General features: G+C 56.0%; 1 protein-coding gene and 2 long non-coding RNA genes across 9 annotated transcripts in view; 2 read left to right on the top strand and 1 right to left on the bottom strand.

Moving 5' to 3' along the window:
• ANAPC1 (anaphase promoting complex subunit 1) overlaps positions 1 to 6,335 on the top strand; it is a 34,661-nt gene extending 28,326 nt beyond the window's left edge. For all 3 annotated transcript variants that reach the window (XM_054819209.1, XM_054819211.1, XM_054819208.1), the window contains exons 40-47: positions 395 to 472; positions 916 to 983; positions 2,567 to 2,705; positions 3,106 to 3,192; positions 3,765 to 3,860; positions 4,203 to 4,401; positions 4,880 to 5,014; positions 5,980 to 6,335. In XM_054819209.1, coding sequence (XP_054675184.1) covers positions 395 to 472; positions 916 to 983; positions 2,567 to 2,705; positions 3,106 to 3,192; positions 3,765 to 3,860; positions 4,203 to 4,401; positions 4,880 to 5,014; positions 5,980 to 6,095 — 918 coding nt within the window. In that variant the 3' untranslated portion in view covers positions 6,096 to 6,335. The remainder of the gene's footprint in view (positions 1 to 394; positions 473 to 915; positions 984 to 2,566; positions 2,706 to 3,105; positions 3,193 to 3,764; positions 3,861 to 4,202; positions 4,402 to 4,879; positions 5,015 to 5,979) is intronic.
• A 2,063-nt stretch (positions 6,336 to 8,398) lies between these two features.
• Positions 8,399 to 23,386, top strand: part of LOC129204015 (uncharacterized) — a 28,741-nt gene continuing 13,753 nt past the window's right edge. The window contains exons 1-3 of one of the 4 annotated variants that reach the window (XR_008576246.1): positions 8,399 to 8,449; positions 14,498 to 14,629; positions 14,869 to 14,909. This is a non-coding gene — a long non-coding RNA (uncharacterized LOC129204015). Of the gene's footprint in view, positions 8,450 to 11,800; positions 11,847 to 13,714; positions 13,833 to 14,494; positions 14,630 to 14,868; positions 14,910 to 23,386 lie in introns of those variants that run through there. The other 3 variants (XR_008576248.1, XR_008576247.1, XR_008576245.1) reach the window with 3 other exon arrangements.
• LOC129204016 (uncharacterized) lies at positions 11,274 to 17,892 on the bottom strand. Of its 2 annotated transcripts, XR_008576249.1 has the most exons (4): positions 17,313 to 17,892; positions 15,043 to 15,685; positions 14,838 to 14,919; positions 11,274 to 14,516 (listed from the first exon to the last, which is right to left on the bottom strand). It is a non-coding gene; the product is annotated as an uncharacterized LOC129204016 (long non-coding RNA). The 2 variants fall into 2 exon arrangements; XR_008576250.1 differs by lacking the exon at positions 14,838 to 14,919.

Below are 23,386 nucleotides of genomic sequence, written 5' to 3'. Positions count from 1 at the left end.
TTCGTACAGGCTTATGAGAGACAGGTGGTGTTCGTGAAAGGACTAAAGAAAGGGTTCTTGGGATTTGAGGTGCAGCATGGATCCCTTGGGGCTCTAGCAGAGAGTTCTGCATGTTCATAATATAGTTTACTTCTCAACTCTTCAGATTTCAGTTGAAGTGTGCCTGACTTGCACGATTTTATGTGTGGATCCATCCATGGGAAATATACCTTTTAATTTAGGCTTGTGTTTCCTGACATTAAAGGCAATGCTAAGTCATGTATTTACTCAGAACTCAGGAAGAGAAACTCACTGATCTCTGCCAATGGAGTTGTTACAAATGAGATGCCCGTTTGCTTGCTTTTCACACGAAAATGAGCTTTACTAATGTGTGAATACTGGTGGTATTTTAAAGGGCACGCAATGGTACGCAGAAGCCACTGAGGAACTGATGGCACCCACGCTCCTTCCAGAGCTTCATTTACTGAAGCAGGTAAAGGAAGTCTCCATTTTAATGAGGAATTTAATCACCTGGGTTTTGTGTCACAAACAGTGCAAGGACAGAGGCTTAATGACTTTTCTTTGATTCCCTGTCCAACCTTAGCCAGACTCTGGACAACACTGTCCTGTAGTAACGGCTACAAAGACAATTCTGTCGCTGTGGAGCACATATGCTAAATTATGGCACGTGCTTCTCTTCGGTCTTGATCATAACGCTCTCAAGATCTGGTATAGCAGGCAGTTCCCTGTGCCAGAAAGATTCACTGTAGGAGGGACAAAGCTAGGTGCTCTTCCTTCTGGGTTTTCAGGGTGGGTAGCGCTATAAAAGGGCCCGTGTCCTTGTAAGGGCCCAGAAGGAACTGTAGACTTATGTAGAAAACTCTTAATTTTAAGATTCTGGTTTATATCTAATAATAAAAATGCTTACATTGACAGATCAGAGTGAAGGGACCACGGTACTGGGAATTATTAATAGATTTAAGCAAAGGGACAAATCATCTGAAGTAAGTATTCTTTATAATGCTTAACTAAATAATGACCTTGTAGTAATATTTTTTCAATTTTTTTTTTTTTTTTAAAACCTCCTGTACTTATTACACCTACGGTTTGGAAAGAAGTCTGGTTTTGATCGGTTCACTGTTGTGCATTTGACAGCACTTTAGGGTGAAGAAAGAAACTGCGTAGTTGGTTTCGCCTATTGATGTGAATAATTCATGCAAAAACAGGGCAGGGGAAAACCTGATATTAAAAACCGCAGATATTGGCAGCGGGATTGAGCAGTACCAGAAACCATCTTAAACTCATGGTTTTAGTTTAGTTTTGAGTTGATGTGATGTCATGTTTCCCAGACTGTTGATACAGTAGTTAGCTAACTGTTACTGCTTTGTGAAATACTATTTTTCTCATGTTACGTGAAGTATACAAAGTACTGCTTACTGCATTGTAACTCTCTGTCGGGCAACTGTGAAAAACAGAAATCTTACCGGAATACAGTATCTGTGGGTAAAATCATTCTCATTTTTGCGCTTAACAGCCTACAGCGTAACTTGCTGCTGTGAGTAGTATAGAAGCAGCCAGCTGCATCTTTCATCAGTGACATGGGGTTTTTTTCTAGTTACTTTAAAGGCCACGATTGAGATTAAATTAGCCACTGCAATGCAGCATCTATCGGTCCGTGCCTTTAAAGATAACAAGCAGGACTGCCGAGTCCTCCAGATCAGGAGCATGTACTGACTCATCTGCTGGCAGAAGCCAGCTTTGTCCTTCTGGGTTGAGCTTTTACCACACTTGAGCACTTGTTTGCCTGAAAGAGCCTTCCTGTGCCACCGCAGCAGAAACCAGCGTGGGTGACTGGGGAACTTGCTCCAGATGCTTTGAATCTGTCAGCTCTCGTGTCACAACGCTCATCATATTGTCTTGTCCCCAGCCCTTTTTAAAATGGTAGGGACCTGGCCAGCAGCGTTTTGGAGATAAATGCACGTGTGAGAAATAATTTTCCCTGTATTACTACACATGAATTGCTGCTGTATTGTTATGCTAAGCACTTAGTTTCAGTATAGATAATTTAGTTATTTTAAGGATGCCCAGTGCCTACAGTTAATGGTGCAACTGATACTCCGAGTCAGGTAAACATGCAGCTGCTTTGCATTAGAGTAACTGCACGCTTCTATTTGTAGGCTCGGTCAGGAATAGTGGGGTTTTGTTGGGTTTTTTCCATGGAGAAAGGACCATCACAGCATGCTTTTAAAGCTGGATACCAACTTGCATGGTCTTCCTTGGTGCTGGGAGCTCATCCTCCAAGAGTCTTAACAAGAACCCGCGATGGCTTCAGGAAGTTATATTTCTGTAGGGCTCATCCCTTTTTCATCACCGTTGCCTGCCATCACGTCACTGTTTGATGGCAGCCTGCCCTGAAGATACCAAGGCTTCTATATCTATGCAAGTGGGGCGGGTTTTAAATAATTGGGACAAAGCCTAAACGGGGATATAGCCGTACATGAGCTGTTGGAGCTGACGTTTCCTTTGCAGGTCTGCCTCATCGTGGATGCGTATCAATTTAAAGTAAGCACCGTTGTTGTCGTTTCAGGTCAATTCTTTCAAAGGGTGGTGTCTTGTACGTGAAGCTGAGAGCTGGGCAGCTCTCCTACAAGGAGGACCCGATGGGCTGGCGCAGTCTCTTGGCACAGACTGTTACTCACAGAAACTCTGAAGCTCGGGCATTCAAGGTATCGCTCCTAAACTGTTTTCCTGCCAGGAATACTGCCTCTAGGAAGGCTGAGGGAAGCACAGCAGGTCACGCCATGTTAGTTATTTCCGGCACCTAGCTCTGCCACATGGCTATGAGTACTGAAGTTACTTGCTTTGCTTGAGGGAAAGGAAGTCTGGTGGCTTTCAGAGGGCATGTGATGAGCTTAAACTAAGAGCAGCTATGTGAATGTACGTTTCTCGTGGGCAGACAGAAGCGTTGGACATGTTTTGCCCGTGACGTGCTTCGTGTAGGTTACAGTCTTCTCACTTGCATGCTGGGAAAGGAAGGGTTGGGGATAAATTGCTACTACATTTGTGCAGTAAAATCAAAAAGTTCATTGTAAGACTGTGTTTTAATTTTTATTTTTTTTTTTTTAGCCAGAAGCAATTTCAGCTTTCACTTCTGATCCTGCTCTGTTTTCATTCGCTGATTATTTTTGCAAGCCAACTGTGAACATGGGCCAGGTATGATGCCTAGGTGTGGACTAGCGTGGTTTCTTGCTTGCACGAATAAAAGGTGGGAAAATCCTATGTGAAACTGAGGAACAGAATTCAACCCTTCAAGCAGAGGGGAACAGGGAATGTTCTAAGGGATGTTTCGGAATATGAAGGTGTAAAACAGTGTTGACTCTATAGTTTTTGGGTTGTTTGGGTTTTTTTCTCTTTGGTTCCATCACAGTTGCTGCTAGTTGTCTACACCAGTTTGTGTGCATCGCAGAATGTGTTTAACAAACACCGAGAGCCCTGTTCAGTGTCCTGAAGCATTTAAGTGAAGTCCCTGCAGAAGGGTTAGGGTGTTTTGCACTGTATTTCTCTGCACGGAATGACTTAGGGGAGGAAGTAAAATACAGCTGCATTATGCTGAGTTTTAATAAGCCCAAGAACGAAAGCAAGCTGTGTAGCACTGCTAGCTATCGCTAATTTATGGAATGTCGGTGAACGGGTTAACTTTAATGGAAGGAAATGTGAGCAAGGCAAGAACCTGAAATAAATTGTATCTAGCATGTGTGCTTTGTTAAACATGTGTCTTTTATCAGAAACAGGAAATCCTGGATCTTTTCTCCTCGATTCTGTATGAGTGTGTTACCCAAGAAAATCCAGAGATGCTGCCCACGTACATAGCAATAGATCAGGTGGAGTAAACGCTTTTTTCTTTGTTAAAGCTATGCTGTGGCATAAGAGCATTGTTCATTGCCTGTGATTTTTTTGTAGAAGACAGAAAGGGAGAAGGGGAGATGTATCGGGGAGCTTACAGGGAGATAACAGAGATTTTAAAAGCAAATTGGAAAATAGTCTAAGTTAATGAGAACTGTAATTACACAGAAGCATTAGCCGGCGTTTTTTCTCAGTAGGTGCTCAGAAGGGCAGCCCTTGGCAAGAGGGGGGTAGGATTATTTACTTAACGTTTGGCAGCAACATTTCTTTCCTCCTCCAGTTCACATTCTCACAGTCACTTTGTATTTCCCCTCTGCCAGGCTGTGAGGAGATTAGAAAGAAGAGAAATGTCCGAGACGTTTGAGCTGTGGCAGATAAAGCTGGTGTTAGAGTTTTTCAGTTCGAGAAGTCACCAGGAGAGGATGAGCAGGAATCCAAACCGAGGACTCTTCATGAACTCGGAATTTCTGCCTGTGATGAAGTGCACTATCGATAACACGTTGGATCAGTGGCTTCAAGGTATAGAGGAGATAACTTTTTCATCCTACAGCTACGATCCCAATTCAGCGTTCTTGTCGTCTTACTGATCCGGGTTGACTTTTGCCTCAAAAGTACTGGAGGGAAGACACTTGTATCTTGGGATAAAACAACTCATTTTCAGTTCAGTGGGAAACAGTCACTGAAGAATTATGTTTGACTGCCTTGGTGGGAAGTTTAGTTAGCGTGGATGGTTATGTTTCTCAGAGAGAATGCTTTCCCAATACCGCACTGGGAGAATTTTCTAGGAGTGAAAGTGAGGGCTGGCCACAGCAGAGAAGAGGGTGTAGGGTGGCCACAGCAGAACGAAGGCAGCTTGCAAACAAACCCCTAGCCCATCTCTGTGGGGAGATGGAGACTCTTTTCAGCAGGCTTTTTCTGTCAAAATACTGCTGTCTTACCTTTTGTTTCCTCCCACAAATGCTCCCTAAATTTCATCAACCTGTCTTGTCTCTTACAGCTGGAGGGGATGTCTCTCTACATTCCTACCTAAGCGGGCAGCCCACGGAGGAATCTCAGCTGAGCATGCTGGCTTGCTTCCTTATTTACCACTCCGTCCCCACGCCAAGTCAGCTGGCGGCTGGAGGCTTGGAAGGTAAGGCCGGAGTGCCAGACAGCGCTCGGAACTTGCACAGCGCACGCCCCGGCGTTTGGCCTTGCGTACTGAAAGCAGTATATCCTGTGAATTACGTGACAGAGTGCGTTTCCTCGATTTCTGTTCTTTTGTTAATTGTCTTGAACTGGACATAAAAGGTAGAGAGTTTATGCAGGACTAAAGAAAATGGAATTAGCCTGTGTTAAAAACAAACAAACAAAGAGTCTTGGCTCTTTCCTGACCTACAGGCAGCAGGACCGGATAAGACAGGCTGTAATGGGGAAAATGTTCTTTTTGTTGGGCTAGCCATATCCTAAACATCCTTTAAATCTCTTTCCTATAAGTACCTAGTCAGAGCGATCACCTGCTCTCCTAGATATCCAGCGGTAATCCTATTTGGGATCCAGGGAAATTCTGGGCACTTGCACTTTTCTCAGCCCAACCTGGGGATATACCAGCCCGCCTCCGCTTGCCTGGGGTTTCTCAGATTTCAAAAGAAACACAGCTGGACTTCAATTTGGGGAACTCTCTGGCTTGCTTAGGGGTGTGACGTGAACGTTACCACCTCAGTGGTGAGAGGAGCCTGTTGCTGAAGGCTTCCCGGGGGCCGCAGCCCCTGCCTGGAGTCCTGCACAAGCTCAGCTCGTCTTGGATGTTTTCCAGTCAGGTGCCTGGGTGTCCGGGTCAAGAGGCCTTTATGGAAATCCTGGTTCTCTGTGTCCTCTCTACCTGTTATACGCCTCTCTTCTGCGAGTTCCTGCCACGTTAGTTGAATTTGGGATTTCTTAACGTTCTAGTATAAAAATTACCTTTGAAAGCAGTGTTGCAGTGAAATGAATAGCGGTGAGCGCGTCTCCAGAGATACACCGTGAGCGCTGGCTGGCTCTCCTCCCTCCACGGGCAGTTCTTTTATTGGGCAAGTGTTCCACCCGTACGTGCTCATTTTCTTTCTTTCATCTATTTAGGAATCACAAACTTCTCCGAGCTGCTCTTGAAGTTCAAGCAGTTGAATATGCCAGTTCGTGCGTTGCTAAGGCTCGCTCCTCTCCTGCTTAGAAATCCACAGTCCATGGTGCTGTAGGTCTGTGGCATTCGTTCCGCGTGCGGTTACCGAATGACAGAGCCAGCTCTGTGGTGTTTCATGCTTTTCAAAGACGTACAGGTAAAATGTACTCGATTTTGTAACTTCTCAGACAACATCAGCTTCAAGCTTGTCCCCGGATATGGTGACTACGACCAGGAGTTATTTATAAATTGTTACAATGGATTAAAAAAAAGAATTGTAAAACTGAACTAATAATAAATTTACTTTTGTAACTAAGGATTGTTTACAAATATGTCTGTGTGGTGAATTCTGAAAAGACCTTGGCTGGAAACCGTGCAATTTCCTTGCTTTTTATAACTTCTGTGATTATGATGTACCTCGCTTCCACGAGGTGCTGTAGGTTGTAGGAGGTAGGCAGCCCCCAAGACACCAAACTTTCCCCTCCAGCCTGAGAGCCGAGAGGAGAAGCAAGAACGCCACCTGGCATGCCGCTCGTACCGCGCCAAGCACGCTTCCCAAGAACTGGTGTGATCTTTCACTCTCATTCATGCAATATTTTTATTTATTTTGTCTAATAAAGCTACTGCATCTCTCTTCCATAAGCATAGATGCTCTGTAAGTATAAATTGCTCTGCTCTGCCTCACCCACGATATACTCACTACTGCACTGTTTACATCTTTTTTTTTTTTCTTTTCTAATCTTTGTTCTGCAATTAGTCAGTGGCTGCTGAGAAAACACCTGCCTTCACTATGTTACGTTATGTCTGGGCAAGAACTGAAACTACTTACAGACAATTTAAATAATTGGGCATTCGTTTGTGTTTCCTTCATCTCTGCTACGCTGCCTTACCTTTTTTCCCCAGAGCACTGAACTTGGACCGTGGCTGGTTCCGTGGTTGTTCTGGGCAGGCCAGGCACATAATTCTTCAGAAAACAGATGGAGCTGCTCCAATAAAAGCAGCCAGAGCTTGAACAATTTCTACTAGAAAAGCAGCCAGCTGTTGGACTCTGCAAAACAGCAAAAAGCTGTTGGCCTCTGCTTTTTCCAAAGTTTCAAATTCAATCTGATTCTGTGGGACTCGTGCTGATCCGAACCCTCAAAGAGGGGAACCAAAGGATTTTAGGGAAGGAACAAATGGACTGAGGAAGAGAAGAGTGATTATGAAGAAAGCAGAAGTAGAAACATTTTACAAACCTTCTCCATGTTATTAAAAAGAACGTTTGACGTGTATTAACTGAGGTTTTCAGTTACTTAAGGTGCACTTAAGCCCAAAGGCAGCTACTTTGGAGCTGTGACTGGAGACGTTGGGATTTAATCTTTTAAAAGAACAAAGATCACCTACTCCAAAGGTACCTTCTTTGTTGTGTGAATTAAATGAACCTGTTAACACGCATGGAACTTCTCGCTTCTGGCAGCGGGAGCCACGAGCTCCGGCCCTTCCTTCCCCTGGGCTCAGGGCTGCGCGTCCCTCCTCCCTCGGCTGCAGCTTGGGGAAGTTGTTTTCTTCCTTCTAAACTGCGTTAAACACTCACTTCCCAAATCGAATGAACCTCTGCTTTCCCCAGCCTTCCACCCCTGACATTTCTGAGGACGAATTTTTCTTATTATTTCTTTTTAACCACAAGCACAGAACAAATTGCACAGGTTTCTCTCCTACTACTTTTTTACCCTGGGCGTGCTGCAGGAGGAAGAGAAGGGCGAACAGCGCAAATGCTGGACGTTGAGTGAAAAGCTGAGAACCCTGAACTGAAGGCGTGCTCGTGCTTGTCCCTCCTGCTGCATGAGTTTCGGACAACAGTCCGGCACCTGCAGTCCGTGGTCCAGGCTCCATCGTGAGCCTGGTGCTGCCCGGTGGCTCCACGAGCTGGAGGATGAAGATGCTTTTAACCACAAACAAAACGAAAAAAGCCAAGCAGGCTTTCTGCAAGCCCCTGCAGGGAGGTGCAAAGTGCAGCTTCCCCGGGGCTGGAGGCAGCATCTCCCCGTGCAGCCGGGCTGAGGATGCTCGCGGGCCCAGCCTGACGCCGGGAGCGTGACGCGCCCAGGGCACGGCGTTACCCCGCCTGCCACGGCTTCAGCCTCGGGGGTAGGAAGGAGAGCGTGTGGGTGCGCGTGTGGGTGTGCGAGCCTCTCGGGCTGCATGAAGTCAAGAGCCGAGAGGCTTCCTGTTTCCTTTTTAAGGTTTAACAGAATTTGAAAGCAGCCGCCACCGTGACCTGGACCAATGATCTGGGCAGAGCGGCGGGGGAGTTTCGGCTCGGGGTGCTTGGCGCCCGTTACGAATGCCAGCTTCGCTCTCCCGGCCCCACGTGAAGCCCCCGCCGGCCCTGGGGGGCTGCCTCTGGCCCTGGGGGGCTGCCTCGGCCCCGGGCTCCCCCGGCCTGCCAGGGTAAGGTGCTATTTACTGCCGCGGGCGAGGCTTTGCGAGCGGTTTGAAATGCTGGTTACTGTAGCTGCCGGCTGTGAATTGCAAAAAATATATGTGTGCGTGTGTATATATGCAATAGATTTTGCAATGCCTTACGCTCCTCGCGCTGCCGCGCGTTGCTTGGCGCCGGGCGCTCCGCCCTCAGCGCAGGGCGAATATCTTAAATTTCGCACATTTACGCCGCGAGCACGGGCTGCTGGTTGGGTTTCGGGCTTTGCCTCGTCCCGCTGCGGGTCCCTGGCCACCCATGGAGCACGTGCTGCCCTGCTGCCCTGGGCAGGAGTGGGGGGGCTCTGCTTGGGGTGCCCTGGCTGCGGTGGGGTGGGGGGAGGACTTTGGGGGGGACGGTTTGAGCACACGGGGACCCCCGCTCTGCCTGGCAGCGTCCCCCCCCCGCCGCGGGCAGACGAGCACCCCCCCCGGCCGGGGGACCCCAGCCCCAGCCTGGGGGTCCTCAGGGTGGCTCTGGGACCCCCTCCAGCCTGTGCGGGTGGCAGCCGGGCTGCTCGGCCCCTCGGGGGGGCTTTGCAGAGGGCGGCAGCTCTGCTCGGGCACAACGCAGAGGTGGGGGGGAGATGGGACACGGGGGGGTCTCCGTTACCCGTCCCCAGCACCTTGGGGCTCTTCGTCTCAGGCCGGGGTCCCGTGGCGGGATAACCGCGGGCGGGGGCTCCTGGCGCAGCCGGGGCCGGAGGCTGGGCTCCTCTGGCGTCATGCCTGGGTACCCAGAGTGCTTAGTCACCTTTCTGGGGTTTTATTTTTATGCTGCGCTCGCAAGCTGTTTGCGCGCTGTCCCCTGGGCTTTGGGCGAGGAAAGGCAGCGGCCAGGCGTCCTCCCCCCCCGCTCCCAGGGTCCCACCAGGCCGGACCTGCTGCTTTTTGCCATGGGAAGCAAATACTTCCATCCAGCTCATCCCAAACCACGCCTGCTTGGGCTCTGCTCGTGGTTTGGCAGCCCGAGGGGTGCCCGCCGGAGCCTGGGGTCCCCCCTCCTGCCCCTGCCCTCGCTCGGCTTTCGGCCTCTCCGCCTCCCGTGGCAGCGCCTTGCCCCTCCAGCCCCACGCAGAGACTGTTTTCTTGCCTCATCGTTATTTTTTCGCTTTTAATCTCAGTTGGTGGGCGCCCTCAGAGGTCCCCGATGTGGCCGTTGGGGGAGATCGTGGCTTCTCCAAGCCTGTCCCACGGACCGCGATGCTGGATCGGCCGTCCCCGTGCATCGCCCCGGGGCTTTGCCGCTGGCACTGGGGACGGAGATCCCCGGCGCGGCGGCCTCGTGGCTGCTGGAGCGCGGCGCCTGTTCAAAACCGGGCCTGCCCCATCGCCGCCTTCCCCGCCAAGTTCCCTTTTTCGGCTGGGGTGCGCAGTTTTTCGGCAACAGTGACCTCTGTCGGCACCGCCGCCGGGGCCCGGTGCCACTGGCTTGGCCCCGGCCGCATCCCGGCGTATCCATCGCCCACCCCCGGCACCCGCCGCCTCTCTCCCTCTTCCCATCATCGGCCCGAATGGGGAAATTCCTTAGTTAGCGGGGGCAAATCCTGCCCCCCGAGCATCGCCTCCGGCCCCGGCTGCCGCGTAATCACCCGGCAAAGCCCTTGCAGCTACTGCCGGTGTTTCGGTAAGCACGCGTGCTGGAAGGCAGCTGCCAGCTCTGCTCAGAACTGGAGAAAAGTTACCGAAAGGTCTCCCGAGGACAGCCCAAAAACTGAAAACCTGGTGGGGATTTAATTTAAGAGCTGCGCGGCCAACCTCCGTGACTCATGTAAATAGAGAAGTTACAACCGGTGACTAATCCCGATAGCACTTTCTGTGAATGTTTCATCTCCATTCACATTTCAAACGAGTATTTTTCACGATTTAAAATAATAATAATAAAAAATACGGGCAATTTTACAGGAAAGAGGGGAAGGAAGTGTTTTGGCTGCCGGCGAGTGGAGGCTGCCGGCTTGGTTTTGGCTCGGCAGAGGATGCTGAGCTGGTGTCACCGGTCATCGCTGCTCTTCTCCGCCCTCTGCTCCTCTGTCCGTGGGACGGCAATTGCCGCCCGCGCCCCTGCCCCGCTTCGCCAGAGGGGCTTTGCCTCCTGGAAGACGCTGCCAGCGCCTACACATCAGCCTGATGCGTGCCGTGCCGCGCCGTGCCGTGCCGCGCCGTGCCATGCCGTGCCGGTGGGCCGAGCGTGGCTCAGCAGCTCGGGGCCGGCTGCAGGTGGCGGCGAGTTTTGGAGGGCTGTGGGGCCGTGGCGGCGGCCGGGGGAGTGACTCAGAGGCGCTTTGGGGCTCTGTGGTTTTGCTTTCATGGTTTTACTGTGACTTAGCGACTTGTTTTTTTGCTCCGCGGGAAGGCAGGTGCCAGCATGCCCGGCAAATCGGCCGTCCCGTGGGATCCCGGCCGGCTCCTGGGATGTTTTGGGGTCGTTGCTTTTGCCCGTACCGATTTCTGCAGCCGGACCCCACGGGCGACGATGTGGGACCCCGACGCGGGTGCTGGCATCTCACGGCGCGGCGCATGGTCCCTTGGGACCCGCGGCAGCAGGGACCGAGCATCCCCCCGGGGTGCTGCCGCCCGCTTCCTCCCACCGGGAAAATCCGGCTCTGCAGGGCTTTGTGCTACAAAAGCACCCACCACCGGTGCAAAAGGAAAAAAAAGGAGATTAAACCCAACCTTTTGCTGCAAAAAGGAAAAAGGAGATAAACCCAACCTTTTGCTGCTGCTTTCCCAAAGGTGCCTTCACCCTGCGCTCCCCGGCACCCTGCTCCTTTGCAGTGGGACAGCAATTTCAGGTTTGTTTTCTTTTTTTTTTCTTTTTTTTGGGGGGGGGGGGGGCAAGTTTTCTTCTCTAGCTATCGGGTTTTCTCCCCGTCCCGCGGCGCTGCAAGGGCTGAAGCTCTGCGAAGGCAGCACTTTCCCTGAGCGGCTGGTGCCAGCTGATGCTACCCCCTGCCCCGGGCCCAGCTGGAACGGTTTCCACCCGTTTGGGGGCTGCTGCTTTTCTTTTTAGAAGGAAAAAAATTGAATTTTTTTGACAATGACAAAAAAAATTACCAAAAAACCCCCGCACCCCCCCTTTTTGCAGAAAACTCTGGCTTTCCACGAAGCTCGCGGCCACATGCCGCAGAGGTCGGGGAGTTTCTGGCGACCTGGGTTTTGAAGCTGGGCCAGCAAACCGGCTTTTTCCAGGGAGCTGCTAATGACTGCCAGAACATTTTCCATTTTTGTTGCAATATTCAGGGGGGAAGGAGGTGGGAGGGGAGCGGGACGAGTGTTTTCTGACCACGTGGGCATGTGCCAGCCCTCTTCCTCCTCCTCCTCTTCCTCCTGTGGGATGCTCGTGCAGTGATTTCTTCCGCCGTCCCTGCAGGTAGGACATTTCCCACCGGCTCGTGCTCTGCTGGGGCGAGCTCCAGGGATGTCCCTGAGGAGCGCTGGATCGAAGACCACCCATCCTCTTGGGGTTTTTTGGGGCGATATCCAAGCGTTAGGGGCCACGGCCCAGCGAGAGGCTTGACGCTGCTGCCGGGTAGCCGGCGTGGGGCTGCGATGCCTCCAGCCCTCCGCAGCTCCTGGCTTCATCGGGGGGGGGGGCTTGCGATCCCTCGAGGTCCAGCCAAGTTGGCCACGAAACGGCGCGTCGCTCCCAGCGCTGGGCTCCTGCGGCCGCATGCTGAAATAATCAGGGAGGAGGGAGCCCTTTCCCCGGCTTCCCCCTCTGCTCGCGCGGCGCCCGCTCCCCGCCCCAGCCCTGCGGGGCAGGAGGGGAAAGCCAAAAGCTCCTGGTGAGGGCGGGAGCCGGCAGCGTCGGTGCTTTATTGCGGATAAATTCACCTGTCGACAGCGCGAGGCTCGGTGGCGGGATGTGAAACAGCCCGGGGGGGGGGGCCGCGGGGATGGAGCAGTTCGACGCGCCGTGCGGCAACGCGTGGAAACACACGATGGACCCGCAGGGTCCCTCTGTACGTTACAATAAGCGTCACCACCGCGGGCGGCCTCCTTCACCCGCCGTCGTGGCGAGGGAGCGGCCGCCACCGTCTCGGTGTCGGTGACTTTTGCTTCTCGTATGCGAAATCGGTGAAAGCCACAGGTGAGGCCACAAAGGGGCTGGTGTTTTGGTGGTTCTCCCCGGCCCGCAGCCGCTCGCGCTCATCAGATAAGCCGGCGCACCGGCCGGCAGCCATCCCCGCGGCAGCTCCCTCGGGCACGGCCGGCGCTGAGCGAGCGGCGGGGGGGCTGCCGCCGAAGCGAGAGCGGCGGAGCTGAGGTTAGGAGCTGGCGGCAGCGGCGCTGGAAGGGTTAAAGCTGCCACCGAGCGGTGGGGATGCTGGGGGACGCACGGCTGGAGGCGTCGAGGGACCGACGGGGGATGCTCCCCGGGACGCTCGGCCAGAGCCCCGGCGAGGCTGCCGTGCCCGGCATTGCCAAACCCCACCGGATCCCGGCCGCCGCTGCAGCCGGTGTCGCAAAGCACCTCTTGATAAATAGCGTGAGTTCGCGACAGGCTGATTCAAGCAGCCCCCACGTTACGCCCCTCTGCCGCGTGACTCATCTCCGCACTCCAGCGGAATCGGGGAGCCAAAACCTGCCAGAAAGCCGTTTTCGGGTCGCTCCGGTTTCTTGAAGCGCATAAGAACTGTACTCCTGGCCACGCCAAAATCAGGCCAAAGAGAACTTGAGCGGGGGGCAAAAAACCGACGGGGGGGGACGGACACGAGTAGGGAAAGAGCCCCCCGCCCTGCAGCGGGAGGGAGGGAAAGGGTCCCTCAGCTGGGGAGGGAAAGGGCTTGGAGCGGGCGAGCACCTCGGCCGGGCGCCTGTGGGAGCCGTTCCCTGGGGAACGGGGACGGTGCCCATCACCCGCGGGGCAGCCGGCAGCCTTCCCCACGGGGTCTGCAGGGAGGTCGCAGCTATTTTTAGCCCACCTGATGGGGATGGGGAGAAAAACCAGAGCGTTTCCCGGCGGACAGGCTGGAAGAGCATCCAGGTGCCCGAGAGCTTGGGGATGCCAAGGGTCGGGGGCCACTCGGCGGTGCCTCCCGCCGCCCCCCCCCGGGACAGTGGATTTTGGTGCCTGCAGCTCAGCCCATCCCCTGCCCAGCTCCCTGCTGCTGCCGCAGTCCCCGTGGGTTTGGCTGCAAGCCCTGGGAAAGGAGACCTTTCCAAGCAAAGGCCCTTTCCGATGGGAAAAATCCCTGAGCCTCCCCCGATGGGTGTAGCCGGCCGCTTCGGGGGAATCGAGAGCGCCCGTCGGCCGTGGGAAAATCTCCCGTCCCTGCGTCTCGGCGGGGGGTGACGGGGCCGTATAAACCCGCCGGCACGTCCCGGGCTGGGAGCTGCGGCAGGGAGAAGCCAGGTAGGACGTCGGATGGATTCGCCAAGGTCCGGGAGGCGCAGGGGATCCACGCGCGGCTTTCCGTGCCGGCGTCGGAAACGGGAGGGGGGGGCGCACGTGGGGTTTGGCACGGGAGGACAGACCTGCACCCGGGAAGCGAGGGGCTCTGCGCCGAGGGGGGGACGCCGGTGCCTCTGCCTGATGGGCTTTTTAATCCGCCCCGAGGACACGTGCCGTCCTTCGCCCAGCACGGACCGCTCTCGCAGGCCGGGGAAGGATGCGAAAGCCCGTCTGTCCTCTGTTTCCCCGACATTCCCCCCGTTATTTCCATTAATGCTTGATATTTAAGCATTACCGGTGTTCAAGCAGCAAGCGTGCACGCTCGGGCTTTCCCCGGAGAAGCTGCTATTAAACCCTTGTCGTTAAACGCCCCGTAAAAGGGGAAGCGCGGGAAGCGAAGGGATGAATCCCTGGGACAAAGCCCCCGTGGTTGAGCATCCTGCCCCGGGCGCGCGCCACCGGCGTCCGAGGCGGCACGAAGCCCCGGCCGATTTCCACCCCGTGGCACAAAACCGCGCCGGTGTAAACCTGGAGGCCAAGGGGCGAAACGTCCACGCGCGGGGTCCCGCTCTGGTCCCGCGTCCGGCATTCCCGTTACCGCTAACGAAGATCTCGTTCCTTCGTAGGCGATTCCCTGGCCCTTTGCTGAAACGTAAGAAGCAGAAGAGGGTTTTCAAGCTGCAAAAATGAAAAAAAAGCCTATTTTTTTTCCCCAGGGCAGCGGACCCTGCGGGGCCGGCCGGAGGAGGCAGCGGCGGGTGAGTCGGCAGGAGCATGGCTGTCCCGCTGGGAGGAGGGACCGGGGGGGGTTAGGTTCTTTTTCCCCTCCGAATTATTTTGGTCATCGCTTAATGGTGGGAAGTAAGTGCCGTTTGTGCCTCTGCAGCCAGCACTTTTGGCTTGGGGTTGGGGTTTTTTTTTTTGGTTGGTGGTTTGTTTTTTTACCCCGTTCCCATGGAAACATACCCGGCTCTGATGTTCTCTCTCCCCATCGCAGGCGCCGGCTCCGGAGGATGCGGGGAAGGAGCCACGGTTTGGGTGAGTGTCTCTGGGAGGCGGGCGGCTTCGGGACGGGTGGCTCGGGGTGCCCAGCGCACCCCTCCAGGCACCGAGCCGGGGACGACCGCCCGGATTGGGCCCCCCCCCCGCCCCCCGCGCAGGAGCTCCTTACCTTCGAAGCCGCGGGTGCTTGGTCCGAGCCCCGATGGCGGGGAGGGGGCTGTGGGTGTCCCTGGGACCCCGCAGCCCCAGCGCCCTCCGAGAGCGTCAGCGGCTCGGCTGGGCTGCTGGAAACTTGTGTTTTTTCGTGGCTGTGCAGTTCCAGTAAATGAAAGCGGGGCTGCCGTGTCGCAGGCCACGTGACAAGGGGTTTTGGTAACTTGGCACCCGTTTGACGAAGAAGAAAGGAAAAAAAACCCCACGGAACGGCGGGGCGGCAGGAGGTGCTGCGCCTCGCGTGGGCTCGCTGGCCAAAAATGAGTCAGCAGCCAGCGCGGCTGCTGCAGGAGAGGGGAGAGCAGAGCCCCGGGATGCTCTTCCCCTTCTGCCATCACCCCTCCTCCTCCTCCTCCTCCTCCTCGTCCTGCTGGTGCTGGTGCTGGTGCTGGTGCTGGTGCTGGTGCTGGTGCTGGTACAGGGCCGTGCAGGGACGCAGCATCTCACTCGGGCACCGGTTTTCGCCTCTGCCCCCCTCCTGCTGCGGGGCCGAGCCCGGGGCTGGAGGCACACATGGGTGCGACTAGGGGTGCCCATCCCCGTGGCCTTTGGGTAGCCCCAGTTTCCTCTCTCCGGGAAGCTCCCGGGTGTCCCCGTGCCTGTGTGGCAGAGGAAGAAAAATGATTTTTTTTGAGATTTTTTTTTTTTTTTGTGAACCCGGGCGCGTGTTAATCACAGCATCCTTAAACCAACCACAAACCCCACTTTGAAGCCTGAGCGCAGGGTTGCGTTGTGCTGACAGAAGGGGTTAATGGTGCCTGCAGGGCTAAAGCCGCACGTCCGGCTTTCTGTCCCTCGCTCCGGGGTGGCGGGGGGGGGGTACGGCTCCGGCCGGGGTCTCCGGCACCCCGAGTCACGCTGCAGGCTGGGGGAGCAGGTTGGTGAATGGCTGGGTATCCAAACCCAACGTTTCCTGGGAATTTTCAGCTCCAGGGAATTAAAAAAAAAAAAAAAAAGCTCGGAATGAGAGCAAAGCGGGGTATTTTTTAAATCCCTGGGTTTCCCACGGGGCCGTAGCAGAGGCGCCCGGGGGAGCTGCGGGCTTGAGGGCTGCGCCTGGCTCCGGGCAGAAAAAAAGCGTGGTCATGGCCGAGGCAGAGAAACAGGAACCGTTCCTTCGTGAGAACTTACAGGGAAATCGGTTTAAAGAACTGGGAGGAGCCGAAGGATTGAACCCCGGCAGGCAGGGTACCCAGCCCCGGCTGCGGCTGCCTCCCTGCCCGCTCCGAGCAGAGCCGGGGGCGCGGGGCCGGGTCCAGCCGCCGTTCGGAGACTTCCGAGGCCGCCCGGTCCGTATTTCGCGTGGCTGGGTCCACGTCGCCCTTCCCAGCGCCGGGCCGCGGCTGGGCCCGCTCCCCTCTGCCCCGTCACCGCCGGCAGTGGAAGAGCGTCGCCGGGAGCCGTGCCGGGATGCAGGGAGCCGACTCCGGCTGGAAACCTCCTGCCTGCGCCACCCCGGCACGTGCCGCCACGCCTCCCCGGCATGGCAGCTGCCCGCTTCTGCCCCGGCACCTTCCCTGCCGCCGCATGCTGTGTGTCCCCCCCCCCGCTCCCCGGCACGGCGACGCCGGAGGAAAGAGCTCGTACCGTGCCGTTTGCGGCGCCTCGAAACCGAAACCGATGCTCTCCGTAGGTGGGGATTTCTCTCCGAGCGTCAAAGCGGTGCTCCAGCCCGGCCCCCGCCAACGCGCTGCCTGCGTCCCTGCCCGCAAGCCAGGCAGCAGGCAGGAGGCGGCCGGGCGGGAAGGAGGGCGGCTGCGGCTCCGACACCCACCCAGCCGCTCTCCCCCCCCCGCCCCGACGCCGTGCCGGGCTTTCCTGGCGGCTCCGGCCGGGAAGGGGTGCGGCTTTCCAGGAGGCTGGGGCCTTCTAGATTTTAGGGATTTATTTAAAAAAAAATAATAAAAAAAAAAATTTGCCACTTGGGAGCAAATCCCGGCGTGAAGGCACCCCTCCCCGTCCTCGCCGGGCTCTTCTGCCGCACGCGCGGCGTTACCATACGGCCGGGCTGTTGCGCTGCTTCGTGCGATTGCTAAATACATTTTTTTTTTTTCCCCCTACCCACGTAGAAAATTTTCCATATTTTCACAATATTATTTCGTGCCATATTTTCAAAACTCACATTTATCAACCACGTACGCAGCAGATTTGATGGTCCGGTATGTAGGGCCATCAATAATTGCATTCCTACTCGGAGTATTTGTTTTCAAACGTAATAAAACTCACAGTCGTAGCAACGACGGTCGCTGCGGCGGGCAGCTGGCGTCTCCTCCTGCGTGCATCAGAATTTTGGTCGCTAGAAAAGTCGGGACATCCAGGTCGCGCCGGCTGGTTTGAAAGGCGTAGGTCCCAGCGAAACTAAACCACTTTTTAAGTACGTCATCTTCAACGACGGGAGGAATTGTTGTTTACAAGCAGGGCTGGGGATTTTCAGAGATTCCTGGTAAAGCAAAGCACTAAACACGCTGGGTTTTGGGGGGGGTTTTTTGGGTTTTTTTTGTTGCGCTTTGGTTTGTTTTTTGCCTGGGGTGCTGCTCGCAGGTTTAGGCAGGGGAAGAGGGACGCTTTCCCACGCCGGCCGTGCCGCGGCACTTCCCCTTCGCTCACCCCGCGCGGGAAGGAATTCCCAAAGCATCGCAGCGAGTCATTCCCAAAGCGACTCAGCGGCAGAGCTTTGCAAAACCCCCCCGGCGCTTTTCTTACTTTCGTTCTCACTCGTACACCAACCCGGGGCGCGCGATGCGCGCGAGTTGGCAAAGCCCGGCCGGCCGCTCGCCCCCCTCCAGCCAGAGACGGGTCCCGCGCCCCCCGTGCTCCATAATCCCCAAGCACATTTGGCTTTTTCTGGAGGAAATTTGTTGCTCTTTTACGACTTTACGCAGGCTGCGAAACTTGTTCCGCTGTGCTGGATTGGTGCCTTCATTTTCTGATCGATATCTGGATTGTTCCCTTCATTTTCTGAGAGATACATGTATGTTCTGATAGAAGTAGTTTCTGATGCACATATTTGCTGATTTTTTTTTTTTTTTTAAATGGTGGGGGAATGCAGTGAATCTTCTTTGGATGCATTTTCCTGGTTCACCTCATTGTACCAGACTACCAGATTTTTAATTTTCTTCTTCTTTCCCCCCCCCAATTAGTTTCGATTACACACAGCTACTCTATTTCCTCCTGACAAAAGGAGTAAAATTCTCTTGAAATAAAAGGGGCTTCGGGCAGCACGTCGGGGTGCTCGGAAAAAATGTGCGGCGGCAGCTTCGGCGTGAGAAAATTTCAATTATTCCTGTTTAAAGTCGTGCTTCGTTAGTCCCGGCTTGTGTTGCAACCTCTGCTCCAAATACTGTCCTTAATTAAAATAATTGGGGCTTTTTCGCCTGCAAAGGTAGCAGATGGCCTTAGAAATGCACGCGTAAATACAGTCGGTTGGGGGGTAATTTAAAAAAAAAAAAAAGGATAATTTTGACAGCGGGGGGGAAAAGGGGGGGGGGGAGGGAAGCCGCTTTGGGTTTATTTGGTGGGGTTCGGGGTCTGCTTTTTGAAAAACCCCGTTTCCCAGCACTTTCTGCGCGGGGCAGTTCCCGCCCAGGGCTGCAGGGGGGGTTGCGAAGAAGGAAATGGCCCGGCCCGCAGCCGCGCCCCGCAGATCCTGCTCCGCGCCCCTCCGCGCCCCTCCGCGCCCCTCCGCGCCCCTCCGCGCCCCCCCGCGCCCCCCCGCGCCCCCCCGCAGCAGCTGAGCCCCACGGCAGCGTCTGCTCCAGCCTCCCCCCCCCCCCCAGCTTCAATATCGTCACCATTTCCAACATCTCAAACGTTTTCAATTATTTTCCGTATTTGCAATATTTTTCAATCTATTGTCAGTATTTTCAATATTTTCACCATTTCCAACATTTCAAACATTTTTAATTATTTTCCATATTTTTCACCATTTCCAATATTTTGAATATGTTGTCAATATTTTCACCATTTCCAACATTTAAAATATTTTCAATTCTTTGCAATACCTTCAATATTTTCAATATATTGTCTATATTGTCAATATTGTCAATATTTTCACCATTTCCAACATTTAAAATATTTTCAATTCTTTTCAATACTTTCAATATTTTCAATATATTGTCAATATTGTCAATATTTTCAATATTTTCATCATTTTCAACACTTAAAACAATTCTTTAATATTTTCCATATTTCCAACGTATCTTTAACATCTTCAGTACGTTCAATATTTTCATTATTTTCCCGTATTCTCCCCTGGCAGCAGCGGGAAGGAGCCTCCTGCTCCCCGGCGCCGCCGCTGCTGCCACGCCGGCTGGGAAGCGCAGGGATGGGGTAGCAAGGCAGAGCCCCCCCCCCCAAAAACCGCCCCCCCCAACCCTTCCCTGGGCCCGTCCCAGCGCCCCAGCTCACGCCGGGCTGGGCTGACCGGCGCCTTCGCCGTCGCGGTTGGTAAAACAAGAGTGAAATCGGGAAAGGCGAGGGCCGGCCGCGTGCGGACGAGCAGGCGGCGGCACCACGCGTCTCTCCCGCCCCGACGCAGTCGCGCGTCGCGGCCGCCAGCCCGGCGCTGCTCTCGTTCGGAGCTTTCCCCTGACGTCACTCTTGGTGATTCGCGAAGACGCCGAGGCTCATGACACCGCTCTTGCTCGGGGGTCATTGGATGCAGGCGGCGAGGTTTGGCGCTCCTCCTCGACGCGGGCACGGTGGTTTCTCCTGTTGGTGTTGCCTTTCCAAAACCCCGCGAGAGAGGGAGGGGGACGGGCCGTGGCGTTGCGCCGCACCCCCGCGAGATGAAGCGGGTGCTTTCGGGGTAGCTGCCGTCTGCACGGAAATATTTTCCTCCTCTTGAGCTTTTTTGTTAGCGGAGTCGAGACGATGGCTCAGGAACTCCTCGGATCCAAATTCCCGGCTGGTTTCCCGAAATATTTGCGCCCCTCTGGCCCCTGCATCCTCGCGGGAGGTCGCTGGCTCTCTGCCGGCGCCCCGAAGCCAAGCCCTTCGGTGAACGCCCAGGGGAGCGCCGGCGCGGCTGCCCGGAGAGGGGTCGGCAGGGACGGCAGCCGCGGCGATGGAAACGCGGGAGGCTCGCTCGGCCGTTAGTTACGCTTGCGCGCCGAGCGACGCGACACGACGCGACGCTCTGTTGGGAAAGGCGGGTGGCGACCCGGCTCGTGGATGAGACCGGGGGGCCGAGGGCTCGGCGCCTGCCCGAGGTGGAGGGTTCGGGCGCCTTGCTGCGGGGGTTTCCGCCGGCGGCGACGTTACCCTGCGATGGTGACGGAGACGGGTGGAGAGCTGCCAGCGAGCCGCCAGAAGCCACGCGTCGCTTCCAGCAGTTAGCCGGCGCAGCAGAAGTGCCGAGCGAGCGCTTTTTCGCGGGGAGCTGCAGCAAGGGAGGGCTCCCCGCCAGCGCTGGCACCGGGGCGGGGGGATTTGGGGAGGGCGACTTTTCCAGCCCCCCCCCCCCCCCCCCCCCCCCCCGTTGGCTGCCAGACGGGGAAGGCGCCGGGTTTGGGGAGCGGGGCCCAGCACGGCGCGCGTCTCCCGGGGCTGCTCTGCGCTGGGCTGTGGTTTGAGCGCGGGTGGGGGGGTTGAGCCCCGCACCGCCGGGGATCTGCACAGCCCCGTCTGCAGCGAGTGGCCCAGGCCCCTCTCCTTGGGCTCTGCGTCCCAAGCGCTCGCCAGAGCCGAATCGCTGCCGGGGCATTTCAGACCGTTATCGCCGCGCGCATCATGGCCTGCCATGGTGGGGCCGGTGGCACCAGGGGTCCCCCACCCTCTGCCCCAAAGTTTCCCCGAAGGGCCGGGTCCCAGCAGCGCCTGGGAGCATCGCTGTCCGCTGTCCGAAAGCTCCTGCCGGGGCAGGCTGCACGGCCTTCGGGATGGGGAGCACGTCCCGCGGCTGGGCTGGGGTGCGGGAGGGATGCTGGGGTACCAGGGGGATGCTGGGGTACCGGGGGGGATGCTGGGGTCCTAGGGGGATGTTGGGGTACCGGGGGATGCCGAGGATGCAGGAGGCATGCTGGGGGTGCGGGAGGGATGCCGGGGGTGCAGGAGGGATGCTGAGGATGCAGGAGGGATGCTGGGGGTGCAAGAGCGATGCTGGGAGTGTGGGAGGGATGCTGGGGGTGCAGGAGGGATACCAGGGATGCAGGAGGGATGCCGGGGATGCAGGAGGGATACCAGGGATGCAGGAGGGATGCCGGGGATGCAGGAGCGATGCTGGGAGCGTGGGAGGGACGCCGCTGAGCGCAAAGCTGTGGCTGCACTGCTCGAGGCTTTTGGCACGCCAGGAGCTGGGAGGTGCTGCTGGGCGGGAGGGTTTCAAGCTGATTCTGTGTTTCCCTGAGCCCGGCGCTGTTTGTGGGGGCTGGTCGGCGCTGCCGCCGTACGGCGGGTGTTTGCCGGGCCACGGGGAGGCCCAAACACCCACTTGGCAGCGAGCCCGGCGCGTGCCGCTGCACGGACCGACTCTGTCAGTTTGTGCTCTGAAAAGCGCATTTTCGCCGCCCGTGTACTGGAGACGTCGAGCGATCGCAGAATGACTCAGAAAAGAGGGAACAGACTCGCTGAAAGAAACCACCGGGCTGTACGGCCAGGGCAGGGCGCTCGCCGGCGGCTCCCCCCGAGCCAAGGGCCGGCCAGCGGCGGGCACGGCACGGCCAGCGGCCCTGGCCGGCGGGAACGGGCGACACCTTCTCACCCTCTTTTGGTTTTGGAAAGCAAAGAATTCCATGCTTACAAACAACCGCAAGCATTGCAAACACACACACGCTTTGCAAACAAATAATAAAAGCGTTGCAAACAAATAATAAAAGCGTTGCAAACACACACGCGCATTGCAAATAAATAAGTGTTGCAAACCGCAAACAAATGCAAGGACTGGAAATAAATAGAAGCGCCGTCGTGACTCGTGCCGTCGCGGCGCCGAGCGAGCGGGCAGAGCGTCGGGGTTGGCAGCGGGGGAGCAGCCTGGAGCCCGCCTTGGGGTTGGCGTTTTGGGGTGGGGGTCGGGGTGGGGTTGGTTTTTCAGCTCTGCCTGGCGTCGTGGGCTGGACCGCAAGGCGAGGGCTGCAGCTCCTTCTCGTCTCACGCGTGCCCGGGAGCGGATGCCTGGCGTCTCCCGCTGGCCCCTGCTCGGCCCGCGTGGGGAGGGACGGGGGGGGGGACGGGACGGGACACCGCCAAAGCCTTTCCCAATTTCGGCCGGGCCCGAGGCGGAGCTTTGGCGGCAGGTCCCGCGTGGGGCTCGGCCTGGGTAACACGTGAGGCCGCCACGCTCGACGAGCCTCGCTTAAATGTCAGGGACCTCGCAAACACCACGAGCGCCTTCTCTCACCATCCCCAAAGGTGGTTTTTGGGTTTTTTTTTTTTTTTTTTTTTAAAAATATATATTTTTATGTAAATACGGTCTTGTCAAACCACAAGCTGTTTCTCAGTTTTGTTTTCAGCAAGCTTTGATGAAAAGATTGGCATCTCCCAGCTCGGGCGGCAGCGAGAGGCTGAGCCGGGCAGCGATGATGTGCCGGGCAATGGTGATGTGCCGGGGATGCCGGGCAGGATGCGTCCCCGAAGGGACCCGGTGCTGCCGCTCGTCCTGCCGCAGCGGCGATGAGATTTCCCTCGGGACCCTCCTCGCCGGGGGGCCGGGGCGCAGGGGGAAAAAAACCTCCCGTTTTCTGCTCGCCGCGCTTCAGTTTCACCCAGCCTGTCGCAGTGACCGGCCCCGAAACGTCCTCCCGGCGCTCGGTTATTAAATTCATTTATCTTTTCAGATTCATTCTCAAAGAGGCAAATTGCCAAAGCCCCCCCTCCCCGCCCCGAAAGTTCCCCGTACGATTTATTCCAGGTGGGTTTCGTTTTCAAGCCAGCTGTCACCATTTTACCGGCGGGGGGGAAAAGCCGTCTCTCGCCAAGGCAGGAGGCGAGTCCTCCCAAGCGGCGTGACAAAAAATTATGACGGAGCAAAATCAGATCAACCACAAATTCTTTTTTTTTTTTTCTTTTTTTTTTCTTTTTTTTTTTTCTCCCCCTCCCGTTTTCTGTCGTCCGGCTGCCCGAAGGATGCTGAAACGGCAGCAAAACCGTCGGCGTTTGCAGCAGGGGAGCCCGCAGCCCACGGCTGCCTAGAAATACTGTTACATCTGGGGCTGAAATTGCCCAAAATTCTGCTTTCTTCACGCGTGGTGAAGGGCGTAGTAAAAGCCTGGTGCGTAGCCCGATTTCAGGGCACTCTCTGTGTTTCACTCTTTCCGCATGAGTCAAACTAAAATGATGATTTTATTTTTTTTTTTTTCCCCCCC

This window comes from Grus americana, chromosome 3 (genome assembly GCF_028858705.1).
Source record: "Grus americana isolate bGruAme1 chromosome 3, bGruAme1.mat, whole genome shotgun sequence".
Lineage (NCBI taxonomy): Eukaryota > Metazoa > Chordata > Aves > Gruiformes > Gruidae > Grus > Grus americana.
The sequence above is the reverse complement of the archived record's forward strand: the minus strand, read 5'-3'. Positions and strand labels throughout refer to the sequence as shown.